General features: G+C 45.3%; 1 protein-coding gene across 2 annotated transcripts; it reads right to left on the reverse strand.

The window, feature by feature from the left end:
* Positions 1–7,460: 7,460 nt before the first annotated feature.
* Positions 7,461–24,453, reverse strand: Plekhf2 (pleckstrin homology and FYVE domain containing 2). 2 transcript variants are annotated; one of them, XM_006237872.4, is made up of 2 exons: positions 22,580–24,453; positions 7,461–10,080 (listed from the first exon to the last, which is right to left on the reverse strand). In XM_006237872.4, exon 2 carries the CDS (start codon positions 10,064–10,066, stop codon positions 9,317–9,319), a length of 750 nt encoding a protein of 249 aa, XP_006237934.1. In that variant the 5' UTR covers positions 10,067–10,080; positions 22,580–24,453; the 3' UTR covers positions 7,461–9,316.
* Positions 24,454–24,519: the final 66 nt, after the last annotated feature.

The raw sequence follows: 24,519 nt of genomic DNA on the forward strand, positions 1-24,519 counted from the left end.
CACTTGCCTAGCAAGCACAAGGCCCTGGGTTCGGTCCTCAGCTCCGGGAAACAAAAAACAAAAAAAAAACAACACACACACACACACACAGACACACAGACACACAGACACACAGACACACACACACACACACACACACACACACACACACACACACCCTTAAACCTTATCCGATTATTCTGTGCGTACGCTGTTAGATTCTAAGGAAGGCGTTTAAAAATACTCATGCACAGCAAGGAGACACGGCTACAGCTGCAGTGTAATTATAAGGTAAGGCAAAAGGCAGTGCCATGGGCTTGCTGCAGCTCTGGAGGAGGCGGGAGGCTTTGAAGAGGTGGTCTCCCAAGGAGAAAGAACCCATCCGAGGGCTGAGTGAGCAGATGGCAGCAGGGACAGTGGGAACAGGGGCTGGAGGGGGGAAGCATCGAAGAACTCTCAGGGAACAGCAGCTGTCCCAGCCTGCCTGGGACCTAGAGATGCAATGAAGGGAGGAAGTGTGGAACCTTTGGAGATGCCACAGAAACCCTGTGGGCTTAACATGCAGTTCAAGCGTAACTTGAGAAGTGTGTGCCCTCACAAGCTATTGCAAATGCATGCTTCCTCTCAGCCCGGGGAAAACAGTTTGTGTAAGGTATAAACAGTGTACTAAAACTGAAAATCACATCTCCACCATGCTTTTTTTTTTTTTTTTTTTTTTTTTTTTTGCTTCTTTTTTCGGAGCTGGGGATCGAACCCAGGGCCTTGCGCTTCCTAGGCAAGCGCTCTACCACTGAGCTAAATCCCCAACCCTCTCCACTATGCTTCTTATAACCAACATAAGTGTCTGCAACAGAAAACAGATCTGTATATTGATAGCTTTATCAGCTTTTTGCTCATAAAAATAATGTTTTTCCTTGTCACATAGTAAGAAAAATCCACATTTATCCATTAAGTGTATGCTTAAACATTATATTTGTGTTAAATGCTAAAAAGAACCTGGATGTGGTTCACATTTATAATCCCAACACTTGGGAGGTGGGAGAGTGAGTCTGAGGCCTGGGCTACAAAATAGGTTCCAGACCTGCCTGACTGCAGTATGTGAGACCATGTGTCATCCACACACAGACGACCTCACCAGGGACAGCGGTGGACACCGCCAGCCTTCAGGAGGCAGAGACAAGTGAACCTGAGGCTAGCCTGGTCTACATAGAGTTACAGTCCAGCCAGGACTACTCAGTGAGACCCAGTCTCAAAAAATAAATTAAAATAAAATTTAAAAGGATGTGTTTTAAGGACATGTTTTCATTTCTTTTTCTTACTCGGGAGCAAACTAGATATGATATCCCTCATGTTATCATACCGTGTGAACGCATCTGATTCTAGTCACTCTGCAGGAGATGAAATTAAAGATTCTAAATCATGGCTGAGGAGACCTAGCAGGCAAAGGTGTCTTTTACCAATCTGCATGGCTCAGCCCGGCATCTCTGACTTGCTGAAGGTCATTTGACACCCAAGCATCCGCCCTAAGGAAAGCTGTTCTAACACTCTGTCACTCATTCCGTCTGCTCTTAAGACTTTAAAGTAGCTACCAGCAAAATACTGTAACTAGGCATAACACTGCACACTTGCGGGACTAAGACAGGAAGATTGCCAAGAGGTGAATTCCAGGCCAACCTGGACTACAAATTGACTGCTTCCCGGTCTAAAAACACACAAACAAATGGCTGGGCATGGTGGCATATGCCAGTAATCCCAGCACTTGGATGGTGAAAGCAGGAGGATCAGACAAAAGTTCAAGGCCAAACTTGGCTATGTAATCGAATTCCAAGCTAGCCTGAGCTACATGAGACTCTATTATTAAATTAATAGAGAGTCTAAATCCCAGAAATATATGCCACTACATGTAAAATGGCAGATTCTTCCATAAATAAAGGTATCATCACTGCTACATCTTCATGGCAGAATATAAACTTTGAGAAAAGAGTAAACATTTTATGAGTTATGCATGTTCCTATGTGAAGCACATGTCTCATGATTTCGTTCATGCAAAGGAACGAGTAAACACCTAACATTACAACTTCTATACTGAGATATGTAGATGATAAAATATCTCCTCAGGGGCTCGGGAGATCACTCAGCACCAACTGCTCTTCCCGAGGACCTGGGCTCAATTCCCAGCACCCACACGGGGACCCGAAACCATCTGTAACTCCAGTTCCAACACCTTCTGGCCATCATGAGCACTGAGCGCACATGGTACATGGACATTCATGTAGGCAAAAGCCCAAACATATAAAAATAAATTAGTATTAAAGAAAAAAAAAAACAAATGTCAACTACCCCAAGTCAGGCATGGTGGCACAGGCTTAAACTGACCACTTGGGGTTGATCCAGGAGAATCATGAGTTCAAGACTAAAGTAGACTGCACAGTGAGAATCTCCCAAAAATAACCAAAGGCAACAAACTTTAAAGTATGAAAGAATGCTTTAAAAAGCCTCTGAAGGGCTGGAGAGATGGCTCAGTGGTTAAGAGCACCTGACTGCTCTTCCAGAGGTCATGAGTTCAATTCCCAGCAACCACATGGTGGCTCACAACCATCTGTAAAGAGATCCGGTGCCCTCTTCTGGTGTGTCTGAAGACAGCTACAGCGTACTTATATATAATAAATGAATAAATCTTAAAAAAAAAAAGCCTCTGAAACTGAAGGGAATTAAACCTCAAAATAAATAATATATTCTATTGCATCAAGTTAAAAGTAATCTGGCTTCCAAAATAATCAAGAATTTAAATACATATATGTGTGTGCAGATATATTTAAATGTTTTCCCTTTTCTAGTAGTTTGCCCTGCCTTTTCTATTTCCAAATGGCACCCTATTCTGTATAGTTATTGTCATTTAACCAGCAGTGTTTCCTGTGTATTCTAATGTGCATGCCAGTTTCTATTTATAGATATTTTTCCTGAACTACATTATTATTTGTTATGTTGGCCCAAACACAAACTGTATATAATCGTGGTCATTTATTTTCTGTATCAATACAAAATTTTACCTTTTCTGGAAACTTGAGTACTTCAAAGCGGTTACCATTGGCTCCTTTTCTCATCCAAACTGAAAGTCCCAAGTCTCCTCCAGAGGCTGCCCCAGGTCAGGGTCACCACAGTGACACTGACTTCTGCCTTACTTAAATGCTAAGCTGGAGCTCTGAGGATAACCAGACACACTCTGGGGGCACAGGAAAGCACTTGGGTTACTGTAAGAAAGCATCTGGGTTAAGAGACTTGGGAATGAAGCAATGACGTTCAAATCTTCCTCTGCAGGGGCCTTCGGACGGCTGAGAGGCAGGCCATGGCTTGTCTGTCCGGTGCTGTCTTTAGTCCGGGGAGTGCCGGAGCTCTAGTCACATCTGTCTTGTTTGTACATGCTGCTCTCTTGGGAACATTTTTTGCCTGTCTTCCTTCCTCCTTTCCTTTTTTCCTTCCCTGTCTCTCTCTCTTTCTCAGACTGAATAGTTTGTATGATCGGCATTCCTCTTCCTGTTTCCTTATGAACAGTTCATTCCTAAGGTCCAGCAAGTGGGCCAGAGCAAGGGAAGGGCCTGCAGATGAGGGACGTGCGCAGCGGCACAGAGCCTGCGCAGATTGAGGAATGTTGGAACAGGGCAACCTGGGGCAGGAGGCAGAACCCAGATAGGAGTCAGGCCCACGTGAGGGGGGGGCAGTTATAAATCCAAGATGGGGTGGAGATCTACACAAGGGGGAGACCCAGGATCAAATGTCAGAATGAGAATGCTCAAGAACGGGGGTGGAGTGGTATGCAGGGTAGCCCATGAGAGGAATCTGAGGCCAAGTCTGCCCTCTAAATAGTGTCAGAGCTGGCAGCCAAGGAAGGTGGTCTCATGTTGAAACCTAACGTTCACACGACTTTGAGATCCTTGCAGAATGAATGAGAGCAGTGTCATGGACCAGAGTCCAAAAAAAAAAAAAAAAAAAATGCCCAAAAGGCAGAGAATGAACCCCAAGTGAGATTAAGAGGTGTGGGGGAGATGAATGATAGGGGCAGCTTAGTGGATGAGCAAAATGAGGACCAACCCTGTGAGAGGCTGAGCAGAGGAGTGTGGAGGAAATAGCTGTTTGAAGAAGGGTTCATGAGGCACCAAGGGAGACTCCTGGGTACGGTTAGAGTTGAGAGGACAGAGATGGTGATGAAAGATCTGTTTACACAGGGAAAATTGACTGTCTTACTTAGGGTTACTATTGTGATGAAGCTCCATAAACCAAAATCAATTGGGGAGGAAAGGGTTTATTCCACTCACAGTTCCATTGAAGAGTTCCTCATCAAAAACAGTGAGAGTAGAATCTTAAGCAGGGCAGGAACCTAGAGGCAGGAACTATGTCAGAGGCCATGGAGAGATGCTGCTTAATGGCTTGCTCATAAAGAGCGGTTTAGCCCGCTTAAACCTACAACATGAGCTGGGTCCTCCCCCATCAACCACTAAATAAGAAAATGCCTTCCAGGTTTGCCTGCAGCCCTATCTTCTAGAGGCAATTTCTCAAAGACTTCCTCAGCTCTAACAACTCTTAACTTTTGTCAAGTTGACATAAAACTAGTCAACACACTGATCAAATAGTTTAAATATCGTCTAAAAAGGATTTATGTTTCTGCCTGCGTGAGTGTATGCCATGTGTTTGGCTGCCCTTGGGGGCCAGCATAGAGGAATGGGTCCCCTCAGGCTAGTTAGCCTGAAGTGGGTGCTGGAAACCAGACTTCCATCCTTCTGCTACATAGCGAGTTCAGGGGGTAGCTTGGGTATACTTTACCTATTTTAAAATTAGGTATTTTAGTGTTTTATCTTTGGGACAGAAGAATCTTGGCTGGTTTCCCACTCAACATCCTGACTATGAGGGCTGTGTCCAGCCTCCTGAGTCCTGGAGCCACATCACGTGTAGACAGCATCAGTGTTAGTGATAAATGTTATCTTTTTCCTACGTATCCTATGATCCAACACACAATTTGCAAATATTGTTTTGTTTTTTTCACATTTCCCCTTTTCTGAGACAAGTCTTGCTAATTTAGCAAGACTGAGCTGGACTGGAATTTCTGACCCTCCTGGTTCCTCAGACTCCTAAGTGCTAGGATTACAGCCATAATGTACCACCATGGCCAGGTCTTTCCAGGATTTTTGATGGAATTGTTTGAAGCACAAATTTAATTCTGATGAAGCTTAATCCCTTTTTCTTCTGTCGTTATTTTGGAAACAATTGCTTAATCTTGCCTTGGTTACCAGGCTTTCCTCCTGTGTTTTCTAATTGACTCTAGTTACTGATTCACAAAAGACACCCCTCGGTGCCTCCAGAAAGGGTTAGGAACTGTCTTCTAGTGAAACAGAAAACTCATTAGAAATTTCCAGACAAATAAAACACTGGTGAACTTCATGAGCTTCCTCTCTTCCGATCAGTGGGTAAATTACACTTTTGAATGTGGGGTGGGTAGGCTCGGAAGACAGACACCATCCATCTTCTAGAACATGCCAGAAGCAAAGCCAGTCTCACTAAGAACTGCACTGAGTTTGCCTTTTCTGCCCAGTCACTAGAACGGACTTAACTACAGAGATTTCTCTTAAGGCATCCAACACATTAACACGTCTATTTTTTTAAAAGATGGTCAGTTGTCACTAATCACTGGGGAACAAACCCACGATGAGCTCACATGGCTATTATCAAGATGAGTAGCAGCACGTGCTGGGGAAGGGAACTCTGGCATGCTGGGTAGGAATGTAAATTAGAAAACAAGGGAAGGGAGGAAGGGCTAAGGTGATGGGAGCAGCTAAGAGTGCTTGCTTGCTTGGGTTCCAGATAATCGGGGACAATTGTCCTTATCTGGTAACTTACAATTGCCTGTTAACTCCAGCTCCAGACGTGACAATACTCTCTCCAAGCCTTACACTTACATACAAATGGCTCTCACAAGCAAGCCAGACGCGCGCGCACACACACACACACCCTGACCCAAGAGAGTGGAAGGAGTGTGTGCACACTCACGCACACACACATGTAACTGAAAAAGTTATTTGGTAATAAGAATGTTAAGTGTTCATTAACGCTATACAAATGAACCATGAGATCATTAGTAAACTAAATGGGTTCCCTTCAACCCCCAAAAGGGCAAAAACAGACAGACCGTGGTTGCCTAAGGCCAGGGGATCGAGCAGTAATCATGGAGTGCCTCAGGGGCAGGGCATGATAAAGTGTCACATAGTTGACAGCTTTAATGACTATGACTCATTGAACCGAACATCTCAAAACAGATTAATTGCAGGTAGGTAAAATGGAGAATGTTTCAAATAAAATTGGTAAGTTAACAAAGGCACACAATTATATTTTCTCCAAACAAACTCACAGGCACACGCACAAACGCCTGGTAAAGTGGTAAATTCTTTTTTTTCCCCCAATAAACTTGTATCACCAAAGCTTTTCAACTACCATTTTAATGTGGATTACTTAATAAAACTGGATAGCAAAGGGGGCAGTGCGAGCCACCCAATCTCCCTGGTCGTTCTACCTTCCGGAAACTAAGATGTTAGGAGTTACCAAGAGGGGGCAGCCTAGAGCAGCCGGCTCACCGACACACCCCGGTCTGCAGAGCCTGCATCTAGGAGAGGCCACCTAAGCATACACCTTGCTTTGGGTGGCTGCACCAACCGGCCATTTTTACCACATTGTGGCTGCTCACAAGTGTTACAGGAATGGTCATTTCATGGAGCAATAAGGCTCCTAGGATCCTACCCAACGGTAAGAGAGAAAACCCTGTTACCGGGATCTGGCATTGGACTGGCTGTGGGGCTCACCTCCGCCTACGGAGAAACTTTGGTTTTTCCTGGTTTCCCCGTATCTGATGACGATCACCCGTGCAGTCTTTGGAGGTCGAAAGCGTCTTAGCAAGCAGAATGGAGCGGAGAGGCAGGCAAGCCTTCGGCAAGTGCAGCCGTGGCCTCGAGGTCAAAGGCCTGGACACCTTGTGCATAGCTTTGAATTGGGTTTGAGGATCAATAAATAGGGGTTTCCAAATCAAAAAAAGAAAAAAAAAAAGATCTGGGAAGCGATTCTGCCAATCCCGCATTAGCCTGTCCTGGAGAGGACAGGGCTGGAGTGTGGCTCAGCTGGTGGGGTGCTTACCTAGAAGACCTCACTTCCAGACCCAGTGCTCAGTAAACAAGGTGTCAGCCCAGCCTGCTAATCTAGTACTCAGGACACGGAGGCAGGAGGATCAGCTCAAGGGAATTCTCAGCTTCGTACTTTATTGGTACATAGTGAATTTGAGGCCAGATTGGTCTAAATGAGACCCTATCATCAAAAACCCCAACTCCCCATCAGTGCCTACATGCTGGGCATCCACAGCTAATAATAAGAAGGTGGGACTACGCATAATATCTCAGTGAGAAAAGGAAGAACATCTTCTAGTTACAGTATAAAAACACAGGAAACAAGCTGCAAAATATTTTTACTGTAAAAACAATCAACAAAGGTCAACAATGCAAATGTTATCTCAGGACATTTCCCCTTGGTTCCTGAATTTGCAAGTTTCCACCAGCATTTCTCTGATTTTTATGGTCCTTTCAAACACGCTTACTGACTACACATATGTGCTGCTCTGAAACAAAATTCCATTTGACAGTAAAACCAACCAAGACAAAAAGCAGGAACGGAGCCCCCAGGCCATGCTCTACTGTGCTTTCCTCATTTCCTGCAGGGAGACAGACCCATACAGCCACACACTTTCAGATCTGAACAGAAAAGTAAGATTAGTACTGTAACCACACGGCGAAGTAACAATGACTCTTCCATTCACACGGTACTGAATCAAACTCCAGGGCATCTGCAGAATTATGTTTTAAATTTTGAAAAGGGGGTGGAGTTTGAAAAGAACTCTGGAAAAAACAAAACAAAAACAAAAACAAAAACCTTTCTGCCTGCTGGTTTCCCACATTTGAAAACCTAGTTACTGCAGCACGCCAATGGCCAGAATGTGCACAGCATGGCCAGTGCTGTGCAGAGAGCGCTGTGCAGAGAGCAGGCCCACAGCCCAACAGCCGTCTCCAAACATAAAGAGAGCAACTACCAGTTCTCAAAGCAACCTCATCGATGCTGCAATCTAGAAATATCAACTGCTACTCTATCTCCATATACCGTGAAATGATTTCAGAAACAGATTAAACATACAATTGTTTTACAAAAATAAAAATTGTTTGGGGCTTCATAAACTCTGTAAAATACAACACCACCTGTAAATCAAGATAATTTCACACAAAAAAATTGACAATGCTTGCAGACAGGAAATCTAGTCAAACTCTGATCTCTTCCAGATCTGTATGATTCCATGTTCTACTGTGAGAATTTTCTAAAAACTTTTCATTTTTGCCAGGTGGTAGTGGTGCCTGGGGAGGCAAAGGCAGATGATTTCTGAGAATTCAAGGCCAGCCTGGTCAACATCGAGTTCCAGGACAAGCAAAGCTACACAGAGAAACCCTGTGTGGGAAAAATAGGGGTTTCCTCAGATTTTTCCTTTAGGAAATAATGTAAAGCAAATAGTTCTATGTAAAAATATCTTAGGAAAGTGAAAGCCAGTGGAATACGCCACTTCTAACTAGTGATGAATTTCAAATCAAATTCCAAAGAGTGGCATCTGGCTAGCTTTAAGCATACAAGTGACCATTATCATTTGGTGCCTAAAAGACATAAAAATATAATTGCAACTATTTTATGAAAAATATGTATTTATATAAGGAGATACCTCAAAATTTAGTTCCTGGTAGCTGTCAAATAAATATTCTCACCTACATTGATCAAACATTCATTTTCCACCTGTAAGAGCACCAGTGTGTTTAAATGCATCAAAGAAGTAAGAAGGTAGGGTGTACGTTGATTTCAGTGACAATGCTGCCACAGTAAGGCACCACTCGGTATTGAGAAAAGAGAAGTAATGAGGAATTTCCAACCCATGTTGTGTCACTGGTGTCTTAACCATTACATAGAATGCTTGGGGAAAAGCCACAGATGTCGAGGTTCCCACCATTCTGTGCTTTTAGTTTTTCCAAATCAGGGGGAAATGTGATACAAGATCTGTTAAATAAACATCTTTCCAACTTACAAGAAAATCATCTAGAAATAAGGAGTAGAAAGCCAAGCCCCTATCGGATGCTTTCTACAGGATACAGGCACAGAGAGTAAGTAAGACCTTCTCGGGCAGTCCTGGCGAGAGCAAAACTGAGGGAGCCAGGAGTTTTACACTTCCCCCAAAGCTGATTCTCAGACAGTCAATTAAATACTTCACAGCATGTCCTCAGTCACTGCTATCATCGTCATCGTCGTCATCAGATGCGTCATTTAAAGGAGACTTCAACGACTGACTGTAAGAGTCTGATCTAGTCGGCTGACACGCGGCCATGTCCCCCGTGGAAAGCAGGTCATAGCAGAAGTCACAAATCCGCACAGGCTTAGAAGACTGGCTGGGAAGGAGAAATCTCTTTTCAGAGCAGGGACCACAAACAACAAAGCCACATTTGCGGCAATGGTGCCGCCGATTCACTGGTGTGAACTTTGCTTTCTGACAGCGCATGCACACGGTGGCCTCCGAGTCGGGAACCCAGACAGCAGCGTGCTCGTTGCTAGGCGTCTTCCCACTTTTGGAGAGTAAATCACTGACACACTTATTTATGTGGTTCATCCACTCTGACTTCTCCGTGGCAGTGGCAGCATAAACTGCAAACGACTTAGTCGGTGTCTTAATAAGCCATCCATTCCGTAATTCCCCTTCATCTTTGATAGAATCAATGGTGACATTTTCCAAGGGAATAATGTGTTGTTTGTTGTATTTTTTCTTCTGGATAACAATATTGCCGTATACAAGAATATCATTAAATAAGAAAAACTGCCTTGCTTTCGGCTTCTTTCTGCACAGCTTAGTCAATACTCCTTCTCCAATAAGCACCCGCCCAGGGATGGTCAAGGGCTGACCGGCTGCCCCGAAACAGCTCTCCACAATACTTATGCGTCTGGTGTTTGCTTCACTGTTCGCCAGGCGATCCACCATCTTTTGCTAATAACCTTTAGGGGAAAAAGAAAAGAAATCAGCACACGCAAAGTATACATTCCTATAAGGGATTAACAAAATGTCATCTACCAAGGCACTGATTTTTCCAAAGGCAAGTAATCTTGTTTTCTTTCCTTCTAAAATAATCACTAACATGCTAAACTGTGCGTAAAACCTGCTGAGTCTTCCCGGGCAGCCCCGGTAGGCCTAGAACACAGTCCTCCTGCCTCTACTTCAAGTGAGATCACAGTGTGGGTCATTTATACCCTGCACAAGTAAAACAACGGGACAATCAAAAACAAGTTAATTCCACAAGATAACCTGGCTCCATGAAACTGAACCTCAGCGGGATTCTGGAGAACAGAATCCAAAGAACACTTAAAACCCACAACTCCAGCTTTCCCAAGAAGCCGCCCATAACTCCGGAGCCTCGGCCCTAATGTCCTCACCTGGATTCCCCCAATGCTCTCCCAACTGCTGCCAGCCTCACCTCCTGAGTCAATGTGTAGGCAGCCATCTCTAAAATGCTTGGTTGTTCCTGCTGTCACTTGAAGTGATTCCCTGGATCTTTAAAATCTGTAACCGTTAGCATCATGTGTAAGGTTGGCTTTTGGTTTTAACTGTTTTGTTTTTGAGATTGGCTCTTATACTATTCAGCCCAAGCTGGTCCTGACTTGCCATGCCCTACCTCAGACTCCTGAGTACCAGAACAATAGGCATTTGTCACCGCATCCAGCTATTACTGGACTTCTCTTCACCTCAACCTAAGTCATTCCTTGCCTAAAACACAGCATTTGAAGCAAACATTACTCTGTGTAAGTGGATTTCACTGTTTTCCTTACAACTTATAACTCCAGCTACCTCTTAATCACCCTTCAAATCGTAGTTAGCATCTCTCCTCTAACACACCTAATGGCAACAAAAAACCATCCTCCATGTTTGTCCCACTTCTTTACCAAAGGACTGAAATCCATGCCCACCACTGGCTGCAGTGAAGCCTAAAAGAGATCATCTAATTGCCATCTTTAACATGATCTTGGGAACGAATTCCAGACTCTAAAGGACTAGGAAGAAAAACCGTCCTATTCTGACAAGAACCTCATTTACACTGTCCATGCATGTCTTAAACACACTCAGTGGGATAGGATACGCTTCCCATCTGTTAAAATGTGATACTGGGGGAAGAAGCAGACCTAGACGACAAAGGATCCTCCTATCTATTTACAATGGAGAGCAGACCCACCTGTCAAGACCATTGTTCTTCCTGCAGACAATGAGAACGTCTAATCTCATCCTCACAGACTCATGTCTGACCTTCCTTCCTTCCTTCCTAGACAGGTTTCACTGTGCAGACCTGGCTGGTGTGGAGCTCGGAGACCTCTGCCTGAAGTTAAAGACATGTGGACTATGCCTGGCAGAATTTACTTTATTTTTTACTCATACTTACGGCTTCTGACATTACTAAAGACCAATATTCAAATCCGATGGGCTACAGAAGGGGAAAAAAACCCCAATAAACTATGAGCCAAAAGGTCTGGTTTACAAAAGAAGCAGCAGCAGCAGCAGCAGCAGCAGCCATCTCAGTCAAGGTACTTTCTGTCTTTAAACACTGACCCTACATAAACAGTGGGCCGGCTGGATTCCCATTTACACCAAGTTCTACCACTAAGTCAGAGCCTGCAAACTACTGCGTCAACCCCACAGCTGACTACTGCGTCTCCGGATCAATACTTTAAAGTGAGCTCCTGTGAACTGAGTGTTAGAGAAAACAGGGGACAAGGCTGTGAACCCTGGGAAGTGACCTCGGAAACAAACAGTGCAGCCTGCACCGAGCTCAGCGGTGGAGCCCTGCTTCAGTCTCCAGCACCTGCTGGAACAAACCACACAGCAAGGCAGAACACTGCCTAGAATGCAGCCAGCCCCACGACTCCCTCAGTCCATGCAGCCAAAAAGACGCTCTAAACGCCTGCCTTCTTTTCACAACCACACAGTCTAATAACCAGCACAGCAGATTACTGAAGAAAGGTCTAAGTAAAGGACTGGGATACTAAAACAAAGAAGTACTCGATACTTGAGCAAACTAAATTTGGTGAATTTGCTTTTCCAATCAACAGGAAGAGTCTAGGCTTCCCTGGCCTGTCACTAAGAGTTCTCCCTGGTAGAAAATCACTGCTAACATGCACTGTAAAGGGATAGGCTGACTGCAGGTAAGAAAACGGAACAAAAGTCTGTATTTATGTTCAAACTTATCAGTGCTATATTTTACTAGCTGAGAGAAAATGAAACTTCAAGATTTGAATCATATTATAGAGAAACAACATTAACTTAAAAATCTCTCCTAGGATCCAGATCTTCCTATTACTATAAAGGTGAGTTATTTCACAACCTCAATCATGAAAGGGGAAAAAACCCACACACGACCAATGCCTACTAGACATATTCCCTTTACTCTTTCATGTAATAATGTTGGGTAAATGAAGATGGGGAGTGGGAGTGCACGCCTTTAATCCCAGCGCCCAGGAGGCAGAGGCAGGTGAATCTCTCTGAGTTTGACGCCAACAAGGTCTACAGAGTGAATTCCAGGACAGCCAGCCTGTCTCGAAAACCAATGATAATAATGATGGTGTTAGGTGAAAATAATTCATTCTGCCAAATCAATAAGTAAATATAAATCAAGTCATAAAATGGCTGTTTAAAAAAAGGCATGTAGAGTAATATACATTTAGTATCCTTCCTAACTCATTCAGGAAGCTGAGTGAGGAGGACTGAATGTCCAGTCAAGCAGGCTGGGGAGGTGGAGCAGGAGTTAAAAGCATGTGTCCTTGTTGAGGATTGGGGTCCAATTCCGAGCTCCCATTCAGCAGCTTGTAACTATGTGTGACTCCAGACCCAGGGTGTCTGGCCTCAACAGATACCGGGCATCCTTGTGGTGCACACAAATCCATGCAGGTAAAACATTCATACACTTAGAATGCTGTAAGTTAAACGACTTTTCTATGATGTCACAGCTTGCTATGTTTAATGGGCTGATGGAGATGCGTGGTCTCTTCTGTACTCCCTGCTACTTGAAGAACTAGATTGCTGATGTAGACCTTTAATAATGGATCTCTAGGAAAGGCCACTGACCAAAGGGGAAAAAAAAAAAGAAAAAAATTAACATTTCCAGGAGGGCTTTATTTCACCCATAGGCTCAAATTTCGATATATGCTTATCCCAAACAGACTGGGAAGTTCCTAAAAATCTGACATTGCCAACAGTGCCTCCAAAAACACTGCATAGCATCGTTTACTTTGTCGCTCATCCACTAGAGAAAATATTAAAAACCTTCACATCCCTGCCACTAACATAACCCCGAGGCTGAGCAGGAGTCAGAAAGGACAGAGGTTTGCCCCAGAGTAAGACATGCAAAGGATTCCCAAAGTACTAAAAAGCAAGGTTCTGACTAGGTCTCAGTGTGATAAAAGTGGTCTCAAACAGGCTAAGAAGTAATGCTGCACAGGACAGAGTCACACTAGACCAGAAACACAGAACAAGCGCACCGAGCTGCTTGTTTTTAAAGTCTGTTCAGGAGAGTAGAATGCAGACCTCAAGCTCCTCAAGAACCCTTTAGTCTCAAACAGCTAGTCGTCCTAAAGAAAGCAAGATTAACATTCTTACGTCCAGGAACTCTCTTTAAAAATCAGACCCCCAGGCCAAGAGAGGCAAGTCACTGAATCCTTAACCGTGCTCAAAGCTTTCTTTCCCACCATTCCATGTTGTCTCTGTTGAACATCAAACCAGACTGTCAGCAGCAATGGGCTCTGGGCCTCCCGCCCCATCTCTCTAGTCTTTGTCTGCTGAACTCTCACCGGTCCCTGAGGAAGGACTCAGACCAAGGCCCGGCACCCAGACACAGCTTCACCTTCACTCTCCACACCACTTAAAACACAGGGTTTCAGTAACATTTGGATACATGTTATTCCAAATAGATTTGGGAGTTCCTGAAAACAAAAACAGTATTTCCTACAATTATGTATTCCCAACAGCACCCACAAACTTGCTGCACTGTGCCTGCCAGGACACACAGAGCTGAATATGATTAGCAGTTACAAGTAACAGCAGTCTCTCAATCTGGAGTTTGCTGAAAACCAACTACATCTTTTTTTTTTTTTTTTTTTTTTGGAGCTGGGGATTGAACCCAGGGCCTTGCGCTTGCTAGGCAAACACTCTACTACTGAGCTAAATCCCCAACCCCTACCAACTACATCTTAAAAGCCTGCTAATCTTCAAAACAAAAAACGAAAAACAAAAAAAAATGGGAACTTTGCCCCACTCATCAAGCGCTTCACTGGATCCACAGATTTCAGACTGACAAGCAAATGTAATCCAACCACATCTAATTATGAATTCTAAACATTCAGCATGGACGTTCCTATTTAAGAAAAAGAAACCCTCAATGTCACAATAACCTATGAGTTCCTTTTTCCAAAAAGCCCGGCTATTTTGTCAATACAAGTGTATTTCATTTCGACAGAATTCAGATGAAAGTGACAAGAACAGCAGCACGGTGCTGCCAACTCTGAGGGCACTGAGCGACCCCAGAGCTGGCTGAGCCACCCCAGCCTCCTCGGCACAGCCAACGCTTAGTATGATTCACACACTTGTAAAGTGTTCACTGTATATTTGGTCGGAAAGAAGACTGAACACGCACAGGCAGAGGAGGCTTACATTCAACTTTAATGTACGCACAAATGGCGGAGTATTGTAATAATCAATCAACAAAGCAGGAAGCAGGAAGTGAGAAAGCACGAGGCACACACAACTTACCATCTTACCATCTGAAAGAACAAGTGAAATTTCAATAGGAAAGAGAAACACAAAACAAACAAAATGAAAACAAAACCCATTAAGTAAAGACAGAAAACCCTGGAGTCAAAAGTTGTTCTTTTCGTTTTGTTCAGCTACCTGCACAAAGTTGCAGTGGAGGTGGGGGAGTTACTGAAGTTAAAGACAAGAGGACAAGGTGTCTGACCACACCACCTCAGTTCCCAAGACTTCCTTCTTCAACCTCAGGGCTAGCCTGATTTCATCTAGTCCTCCCTAAAATAACCTTGCAAACAATGAAAGACAATGCTTTTGACGGGGTCTAACGGGCCTACAGTCTACCATCTAGAAGGCTAAAAGCAGCAGAAGAGAGTTTTAAGTTCCAGGTCAATCTGGGCCACATGGGTCTTAGGGCTGGAGTTGGAGGTGAGGCACTATGACTAACGCTGTGTAAGAGTAAAGCCAAAAAAAAAAAAAAAAAAAAAAAAAGAGTAAAGCCAAAACTAACCTGCAGTTGGAGATGTAGGCCAGAAGCACAACGCGCACTGAGCATGGGAGGGGCGGGGATGGGGGGGTATAAATTTAAGTAAGGTGGAAGCAAGAAAGCCAGAGAAAACTGTCAATGGGCTCCAAGCGGTGAATCAGCCACTAGCCATTTGGCACTGCGCAAACCTCTAGTAAACAAGACACTCATAACTAAAAAGCTTTGCGGTGACCTCACACGTGCATACAATGCAGGTGTGTCTATGGGAAAGAGCATGACGAAAATAATTGCAAAGGGAAAAATGGCACACCTTAAACCCAAGCATTCAAGAGTCAGATACAGGTAGATTCCAGTGAGTTCAAGGCCAGCCTGGTCTACAAATCAATTTCCAGGCCAGCCAGGGCTGTATATTTAAGATCCTATCTTAAAAACAACCCCCACCCCCAACCCCCAAAAAAGCCAGTAAGAAAGGGATCTGCTACTTCAATGTACTAGATAGAAAATGAAGACTAAAACCTCTGCACTCAAAGTCTAATAGCAGAGAAGCGAAGAACCAGCAAACACACAAAAACACCAGACAACACACAAAACCAGTCTCAGGGCTAAGAGCTGAGCAGTGATAATTCTGATCATGTAGATATCTAGGCCCAAATCTTGAAACAAAAGAAGTAGGTTCTCCTCCAAGACCCATTACTTCACCAGCTGGGGATATGTTTCCTGTCCCAGGCATATTTTCTCTCCAGCTAAGTAGGCCTGAGGTCCCACTGGAGAGTGCTGGCTACCAGGAGGGCATGCATGCCACTAGTGCACCCTTATGATTATTGTGCCACACTGGTTGCTATGTCCAGAGGCATAATTACTAGGTAGGACTGTTGGCTGCTCCTTCTCTTAGAAGCTTGTATAGTGCCTTCTGGTACCAGCCTAGTCCTAATGAAGGAGGCCTTCAGGTCAGATCCAGCTCAGCTCCCTCTGTGTTCTGTGTCAAAAAAGTGCATGGCGTCATCAGCAATATGGACTTTTACCTCAGGGAGGCAACCAAGGGCAGTAGAGCCTGTAATGTTTTGGGAGTCTCTTCAACTCTGACCAACAATTCAAAACATGGCTTCTCATGGCTAGTGTCGGAGTTTTGTTATTGTCACTTTATAAACTGAACCAGCTTGACCCCTGAGTACATTTTAAATCTTTATTCCTATACCCACTGGTAAGTGTACTTCTCACCCCTCATTAAAGAAACGAGTCTTTGCAACAGATTGAGACCATTAGAGCAATCCACAACCAAACAAGACATCACAGTACAGTACCCGACCCAAGGGTCACATCCATAAGACAATTCCTACATCTCAGACTATTTATGGGTGATTGCAGAACAAAGGACAGAAGGACAGAAGGACTGTAAGAGCCATAGGTTTCCTGTGAGATTGTGTCTCCCAGAAATGTCAGAGAAGATACATATTCTCATCAACGTGGCTTCATGAACAGACCTTGAACAATGACGTCAGCAGCGGACATGCTAAGGTGGAAGGGAAGGCTCTGGCGGTGTCAGCTCTACTCAAAGAACTACAGGAACAAGAATGCTGGAAGCTGGAAAACGTTCCTTCCCAGGTCAGAACCACCTCCTCAGTTACCCAATACCAAGAAGTCAGCCCGCGATCACACTCACACAGGTAAAACTGCAAAGGCTGAGCAGTATATCATGTATTCAGAAGCAGATGGATGGATGGAAGGAAGGAAGTAACAAAGAAAAAGAGGCTACAAACTTGAGAACAAGGGTGGTGTAAAGGAGAAAAAGGAAGGATATAAGTATAATTTCAAAATATTAAAATTCTTATTTAAAACAGTAGGTTAAACCAATTCGGGAATTAGATGATGGCACCTATGTCTACACCAGGAGAAGAGACACTTAAGCCCAGGCTTAGAGAAGGGAAGCAAGCAAGCAGGAAGTGTAGTAGTGGAATACTAATTTAAAATAATAGTGTGTGTGTGTGTGTGTGTGTGTGTGTGTGTGTGTGTGTACTCAAGAGTGCACAGATGTGCGTTTGTCAGGGAATACAAGTGCAGATTAGAGAACACCACCAGGTTCTAGGAACAGCAGTATCGATCGTTAGGGTCTAACAGCACTAGACTAGCTCTCGCCTCTTAATCACCTTGCTACTGCAAGAATATTAATCTTGGTAAACTAAGTAGGTGATGAGCTGCGAAAGAGAGCATGGACTGACGCTGGGTACGGTGGCACATGCCTAGAGCCCCAGCATTTGGGAAAATGAGGCAGAAGGATCACTCAATCCAGGCTTATCTACAGCTATACAGTGCACAGAGAGGCCTTCTGGGCTACAAGCAACCTGCTCCGGGAGAGGGCCCAAGTTTAGTCCTAAGCACGGATCTTAGGTGTTTCTCAATCACCTACAACTCCCGCTCCAGGAAACCCGGCACCCCTCCTCCTCACCTGCTCTCCGGTGTACACATCTACACAAACACAAATACACATAATTAAAAATGAAGTTTAAAAACAGACACAATCAGAGAATTTAAGATTGAAGAATTTAGATTTGAATATACAGGCAATGGGAACTAAAGGGTTTTTTAAATAGGGAACAGTACACAGGATGAACTGAAGAGAATGTGAAGACAGATTGGAAGCCAAGAAAGCAAGAGTATTACAGCAGTCTCCAAGTGAATGTAATCAACGTCCATCATACACACGCTTGAATACATCATCACAGTTAAACCAGTGTCCTATGTGACTAAGACACGACAACAAAATCATTTTCACACGGGTAATAAAGAACCATGGAGACTAGGAATGAAAAGGGGAGGGGCTGAAGAGCAGTAGACACATACAACAGTCAGGAACTGACTGAATACACATGAAAAGGGAGGCGAGGTGCCGGGGAAGTCTAAGGCAAGACCTATGTGTGTTAGGTGCTGCAGAAAGGAGGAACTGGTCGGCTCATTTATCCTGACGTCCTTCAGAGAACCCACAAGACAACACTTGATCCACAATACTAGAAATGCCAGCATGAACAGGATCCCAGAACAGAGGTAGACTCAGTTGTCATCCATGAGATGTTGGCTGCTAAGTAGAAAATCAGCGAGAGGATACTACCGTGTGCCAGGCACTTTCACAGACATCTTTTTACGAAGGACTCCAGTGGAGCTCAGAGAATGAAGAATTTTGTTCAGGAATGTAGCTAACAAGCAGGAAATGCCAGGACTCAGGTGACTGGTTCAGTCTTTCTTGCATTCACGTTGCTTTTCTAGTGTGCTCATAACAATTATTAATGCCCACTATTCTCTTTTCAGGTTCTCTTCAACTGTACACACCACTTTGTGCTTCACAGATTGACTATGGGACCTAGAACGGCACACACCTGTGACTCCACCACTGAGGAAGCAGAAGCCTAAAACGGAGAATTCAAGATCACCCTGAAAAGATCACTGAGGAAAACAGCACCAACAACAACAACAAAAAAATGTACTAGGTCCAGTGGGGAAGGTCTATTAGAGACAAGATTGGGGGCCTATGGTTATCCTTAGCCACATTTATATTGGAGGCTAGCCTAGGCTACATGAAACCCTGCCCCAGTAAACAGACTGAGAAAGACTTAAGTGAGGACATGAAATGAACCCAAAATTTTCGGCCTTACAAAGTGACCAACACCTTAACCTAGAAAAGCAAGAGCATAGCTAGGTATGGTGACACAGGCCTTTAATCCCAGCACTCAGGAGTCAGGGACAAGTAGATAGATCTGAGTTAGAGACCAGCCTGGTCTACAGAGCTAGTCACAGGAGGGCCAGGACTACACAGAGAAACCTTGTTGGGGGCAGGGAGGGAGGTAGGGGGAGAGAGAGATAGAGACAGAGACAGAGAGACAGAGAGAGAAGAATTCTTATTTATCTACTGGTCTGAGGAGTGCTATCTAAGCAAATAGCTTACATGTAAAGCTGTGTCTCAAAAGATCAACATCAATAGAAAATCAGGTTCTCAAATAGCTTCTCACTGAGCTCTTAAAGGAAATTCTAAGACTATTATGACAAAACCACAACCAAAACTGTTTAATTAAACGCCTATAAACAAACATAACCTTCTCCTTTTCCAGGCACTAATATTCCATCAAGGGCAAACTTCAATCACATTTTTTTTTAGATTTATTTATTTATCATATATAAGTACACTGTAGCTGTCTTCAAACACACCAGAAGAGGGCATCTGATCTCATTACAGATGGTTGTGAGCTACCATGTGGTTGCTGGGATTTGAACTCAGGACCTCTGGAAGAGCAGTCAGTGCTCTTAACCACTGAGCCATCTCTCCAGTCCTCAACCACATTTTAAACTGATTTTTGTTCATCCTTTTGTCCATCCACAGCTTCTCCATCACAATTACCCATCAGTCCACTGTCTGCTGGAAATTTCATAAATATTCAAGTCTGTGTGCCCATGCCAAAATTCAGTCACCAAAGTTAATTATGTCTAAAAAGAAAGTTCAAGCACCTCATCCACCGACTGAACAGAGTCCGTGGTACATAGGGCAGACTACAGAGCCGCGTAACTATCCAGAGCTCATGAAGACTATTTCCAGTGAAAACATTCAGACCTCACCTGAGCATCTGCTCCGCCCCAGCTTGCTGAAGAACAAGCAAACGGGACCCCACCCGATGCCTGCTGTCTAGGGCAGGCCATTATAGACCTATACAGTGCTTCTAGGACACCGAGGGGGAAGAGAACAGATTCCTGCTGAGAAAGAGGAAGCATGACTGCACAGTGGGCGGAAAGCTTCAAAGAAGACAGGTCTAAGGGTTGCTCTGGTTTTGGTTGGTTTTGAGACATGGTCTCACTATGAATCTCAATCACACTCTCAGCAATTCGGCCTCAGTGTGCTGACAGGCACGCTCCACTCACACCCCCGCGTTCCTCCGAAAGGGTTGAAGAAGAAGAAATTCAGCATCGTACCCTTGCACTAGGGCCTGTTAGCAGCAGGTTACAGTGAAACCTGAATGAGAAGGATAAGTGATAAAAAGAAGGAACAAGGGTTGGGGATTTAGCTCAGTGGTAGAGCGCTTGCCTAGCAAGCACAAGGCCCTGGGTTCGGTCCCCAGCTCCGAAAAAAAAAAAAAAAAGAAGGAACAAGGTAGGCAGAGAATGCCCACATAGGGATGTGCTATGTTCTGCTCTAGAGACAGAGGCCTACAGAGTCATCAGCTTGACTGCTAAGATCTGCAGTATCAGGCAAGTAACTTCTTTCTGATAAATAATTTTTTGGTCCAAAAAATAAATATATAGGAAATGGAACTGACCTGATAGGGAGCAAAATTCAAAGGAAAAAAATTTTTTTAAAAAACTAAGAAAGCTGGGGTTGGGGATTTAGCTCAGTGGTAGAGTGCTTGCCTAACAAGCACAAGACCCTGGGTTCGGTCCCCAGCTCTGAAAAAAAGAAAAGAAAAGAGAAGAAAAGAAAAGAAAAGAAAAGAAAAGCCTAAGAAAGCTGACCAACACACCTACGAAAGCACTTTTACCTACTAAAGACTAAGAAGAGGGGCAGGGAGACGGCTCCGAGGGTTACGGCACTGAGGCGAGGCCAGGCCTGACAGCCTCAGTTCTATCCTCAGGGGCAGAAGGTGGAAAGAGAGAAGCAACTCCCACCTTAGCTCTTTGACCTCCGCAGTTGAACCATGTGACCACACAAATGTCCACGTTTGCACACACACAATAAAGAGATATAATTAAAAGTAGAGGGGTCAGAAAGGCGGCTCAGAAAATAATGATAGCAGCTGGCCCCCAGGTCTGACAACCATCCCCACACTCACATGGTGGAGAGAAGAAACTCAGGGAATTTGTCTTCTGACCTCTCCATGTGAGGTCTGGGGCCGAGCGCCTCCCCTTTCTCCATGCAGATGAGTGATTTTAAAAAATTAAAGCGTAAAATAAGGGAAGCCTCTATGGCCTGTTTACTGCTTTTGCATTGTTAAGAGCCTTTTCCGCCCATTTAACAAAATTTTAAAGCCGTCTTTATTTTTTTAAGGGTATTTATTTACTAGGCTACTTCATGCTGTACACCAGTTTCGTTTGGGGGGCGGAGGGACGTGATTATAAGGAGCTTTCCAAATAAGCATCTTAATACCATTCACCTCCCAATGCTATCACGACCCACGGTGATTAAAAATAGCCTTTGTTAATTCTAAATTAACCTGAGCCCTCCCGTCCCTTAAGCTACCAGGGTAAACAGATAAGGGCTCAAAACTCATGCACTTTTAAGGAACCAAAAGGAAAAAGAAGAAAAAAATTGAAATGTCAAGATCGATCACTGCACCCTATTCTGTTTGTTGTGGTTGGCTGGTTTGGAGGGCTTGTTTCTATCAGGCTCACGCAGTAGCCAAGGCTGGTCTAGAACTCGCAGCGATGTTTCCGCAATATGGGCACGAGCCAACACTAGGCTATTTCACTTTAGTCTTAAGACAACACGTGCCTTAACGTTTCAACTGAACCTTCAACTCTAATGTTTCTTTAACGAGTCTCTTAGGCAACGTACTAAAGCATAACAAAGAAGGCATTTACCAATTTAATGCACTTGGGAGTCTGAATTACGGCTTAGGTGTATGTAACCTGAATTCTATTCATTTCCACTGCACACTCACACAACGTGCTGCTTTAATACTCTAGGAGTATACAAGGCTACTCCAGTACTTAGGGAACCAGCTCTCGGCCTTTAATAACATTAAAAAAAAAAAAAAAACTCGTCAAAAGATCATAAAACTTAAAAAAAAAAAACTCCAAATAGCGTGTAAGCCACTGCTCCCTATCAGAGCCAACTTGTGTGGTGCCATTTTCGTATAAAGTCGTATAAAAAACACCGCTGGGACACAGCGTGCCCCTGACGCCCAGACCCTGCCAAGTTTTCAGACCGCACGATCTGGGGACCTGAGTCCTGGCGCCCCACAACTTCGAGGGACGACGCGAGGTCCAAGTCCCCAGTCGCCGTTCCCGGTCCCGGCCCTCGGGGCGGCGTCCCGCGGACCGCCGCGGCGGGACGGAGGCGGTTCCAGCCCGAGCGCCTGCCCGGAGGGGAGCCGCCCGAGCGCCCCGTTTCCCACAGACCCCAACATGGCGTCGGCCGCCGCCGCCCGGGCCAACACCTCCCCGCGCCACGGCTGGCCCGGGCCCGCGGGGACAGGCGCCCGCAAAGTTTCGCTTCTCCCTCCCCAGCCCGCCGCCGCCCGGTGCGTCCCGACCTCCATGGTACCTACCCGCCCGGGTGCGGGCGGCGGCGCCAAGGGTGCGACTCCTCCTCCTCCTCGTCGCCGACTCGGGGCGCGGACTCTGCCTGCTCCTCGGCCCCAGCCTCGCAGGGTGCGTGGGGCCCCGCGAGGCCGGCGCGATTCGGACGCGGCGGGTGCACCGCTCGCAGGTGACTTCACCGCCCCTCCAGTCGAACCCGACAACGGCCGTCCGGGCTGGCTTCCCTCCTGCGCGCGCACTGGCGCGCCCCCGCCCAAGCGCCAAACACGGGCACGAGCACACCGGCCCTGCCCTTTCTTCCCGGTTCCCTCGCCCCGCCCATCGCCTTGCCCTGCCCCTCCATCCCCACGCGACCGCACGAGGGGCGGGGTCTTCAGCGGAGGCCACACCCACTGGGGGGCCTCCCCGGGGCCGGGTTGGGGAACGCGCTCTTCTGCACAGAGGTGACGCGCACAGAAACCGGCTGAGGCAATCCTGGGTCGCCAGACCTGACTTTCCTGACTCGGGCTAGCCTTCGGAAAGGGCTCTTAAGCAGTCCGCGAAGTTCTCTGGAAGAATGGGCGGAAGCTGCCTCCACGCCTCCCTAAGGAACAGGAAAGGCTTTGCATCTCGCCACCCAAACGCGTCTGCCAGCCCCGCCCGGCTCGGCCTTGCGCGGAGCACCTGCTGTCGCTTCTCCCGAGCCAGGGGTCTGCGCCCACCGCACTCTTGTCCCGCAGGCTTCTCTATAACCTCATGCCTAAGAGCTCTGCTCTTCTCAAAACTTCCCTGGCGCCTGGGCCTCGGCCAACTGCTTCGCGTACCTAGGACTCCGTGCTAAGATAACCGCTGGGTTAGATGAGCGTTTACTAGGCGCTGCGGAGAGCTAGCACAGGTATCTAGGCGAGTGGGGTGGCCAAAGCACACCATTTAAACAGGGGAGGGGTAGAAATTGAGTTAGAGTAAACTTTATTATTTCAGGGATTTTTTTTTTAACCTCTTGTTGAGCAGTTCTAAACCTGTGGATCACAGGGGTTCGCCTAAGGCCGTCGGAGAACAGATATTTACATTGTGATTCATAACAGCAAAATTATAGTTATGAAGTAGTAACACAAATAATTTTATGGTGGGGATCACCACAATACGAAGAGCTGTATTAAAGCATTAAGGTTGAGAGCCAGTTGTTGAATTAGTGGGTCCACCGACCTATTCTATCCACAAATGAAGGGGGGAGGTGATCCTGTTGGTTTTCCTCTTGCTCTTGTGCCTGGAATTCTTTAAGTTCTTCCCATCCTTCCCTATTTCGGTGTCTGTGTAACAAACATTGCCCTCCCTACCAAGACACTTATTTAGCTTTAAGTACAAAGATGCAACCAGACCGCCTACAACTCAAAGTCTCGGCTTTGCCACCAACTACGATACCCGTTTCCTTGGGGTAGTTACCCTTAGTTCTTTCGTGTGTAAAACTGGGATAATAAGAGTGCCTCAAGGAGTCATTAGATAATCAATATTTGTAACATGCCAAGCACAAGCTAAGTGCTATGTAAGAATGATGGAAAGTATTGAAACATGCATATTCTATGTGTACACCTATATGTCTACTACACTTTACCTCGTTATTAAATATTAAATAAGACATACCAAATAATGATGTAAATATATGGAGTATTACATTTTCTTCCTGCAGTCTGTGCATTCCTGTCTCTTCCTGGGGTGTGTGCGCCCCAGTTTGGAAGCCATTTATTTAGACTCATACTGGCAAAAGCCGCTACGCAGGTGTATTGATTAAAATTTAAATTTAAGATCTGGTTCCTGCCTGACGCTGATCACGTGACCACGAGACACTAGAGCTATAAAGCACTCCCACCATCTTGGAACGTTCTGTAACACAGCAAGCCAAAGTCACCTAAAGACAGTGGCCGTCCTGGTGCGGCCTGTCACTCCGGCAGCTGTT

Source organism: Rattus norvegicus, chromosome 5, assembly GCF_036323735.1.
Source record: "Rattus norvegicus strain BN/NHsdMcwi chromosome 5, GRCr8, whole genome shotgun sequence".
NCBI lineage: Eukaryota > Metazoa > Chordata > Mammalia > Rodentia > Muridae > Rattus > Rattus norvegicus.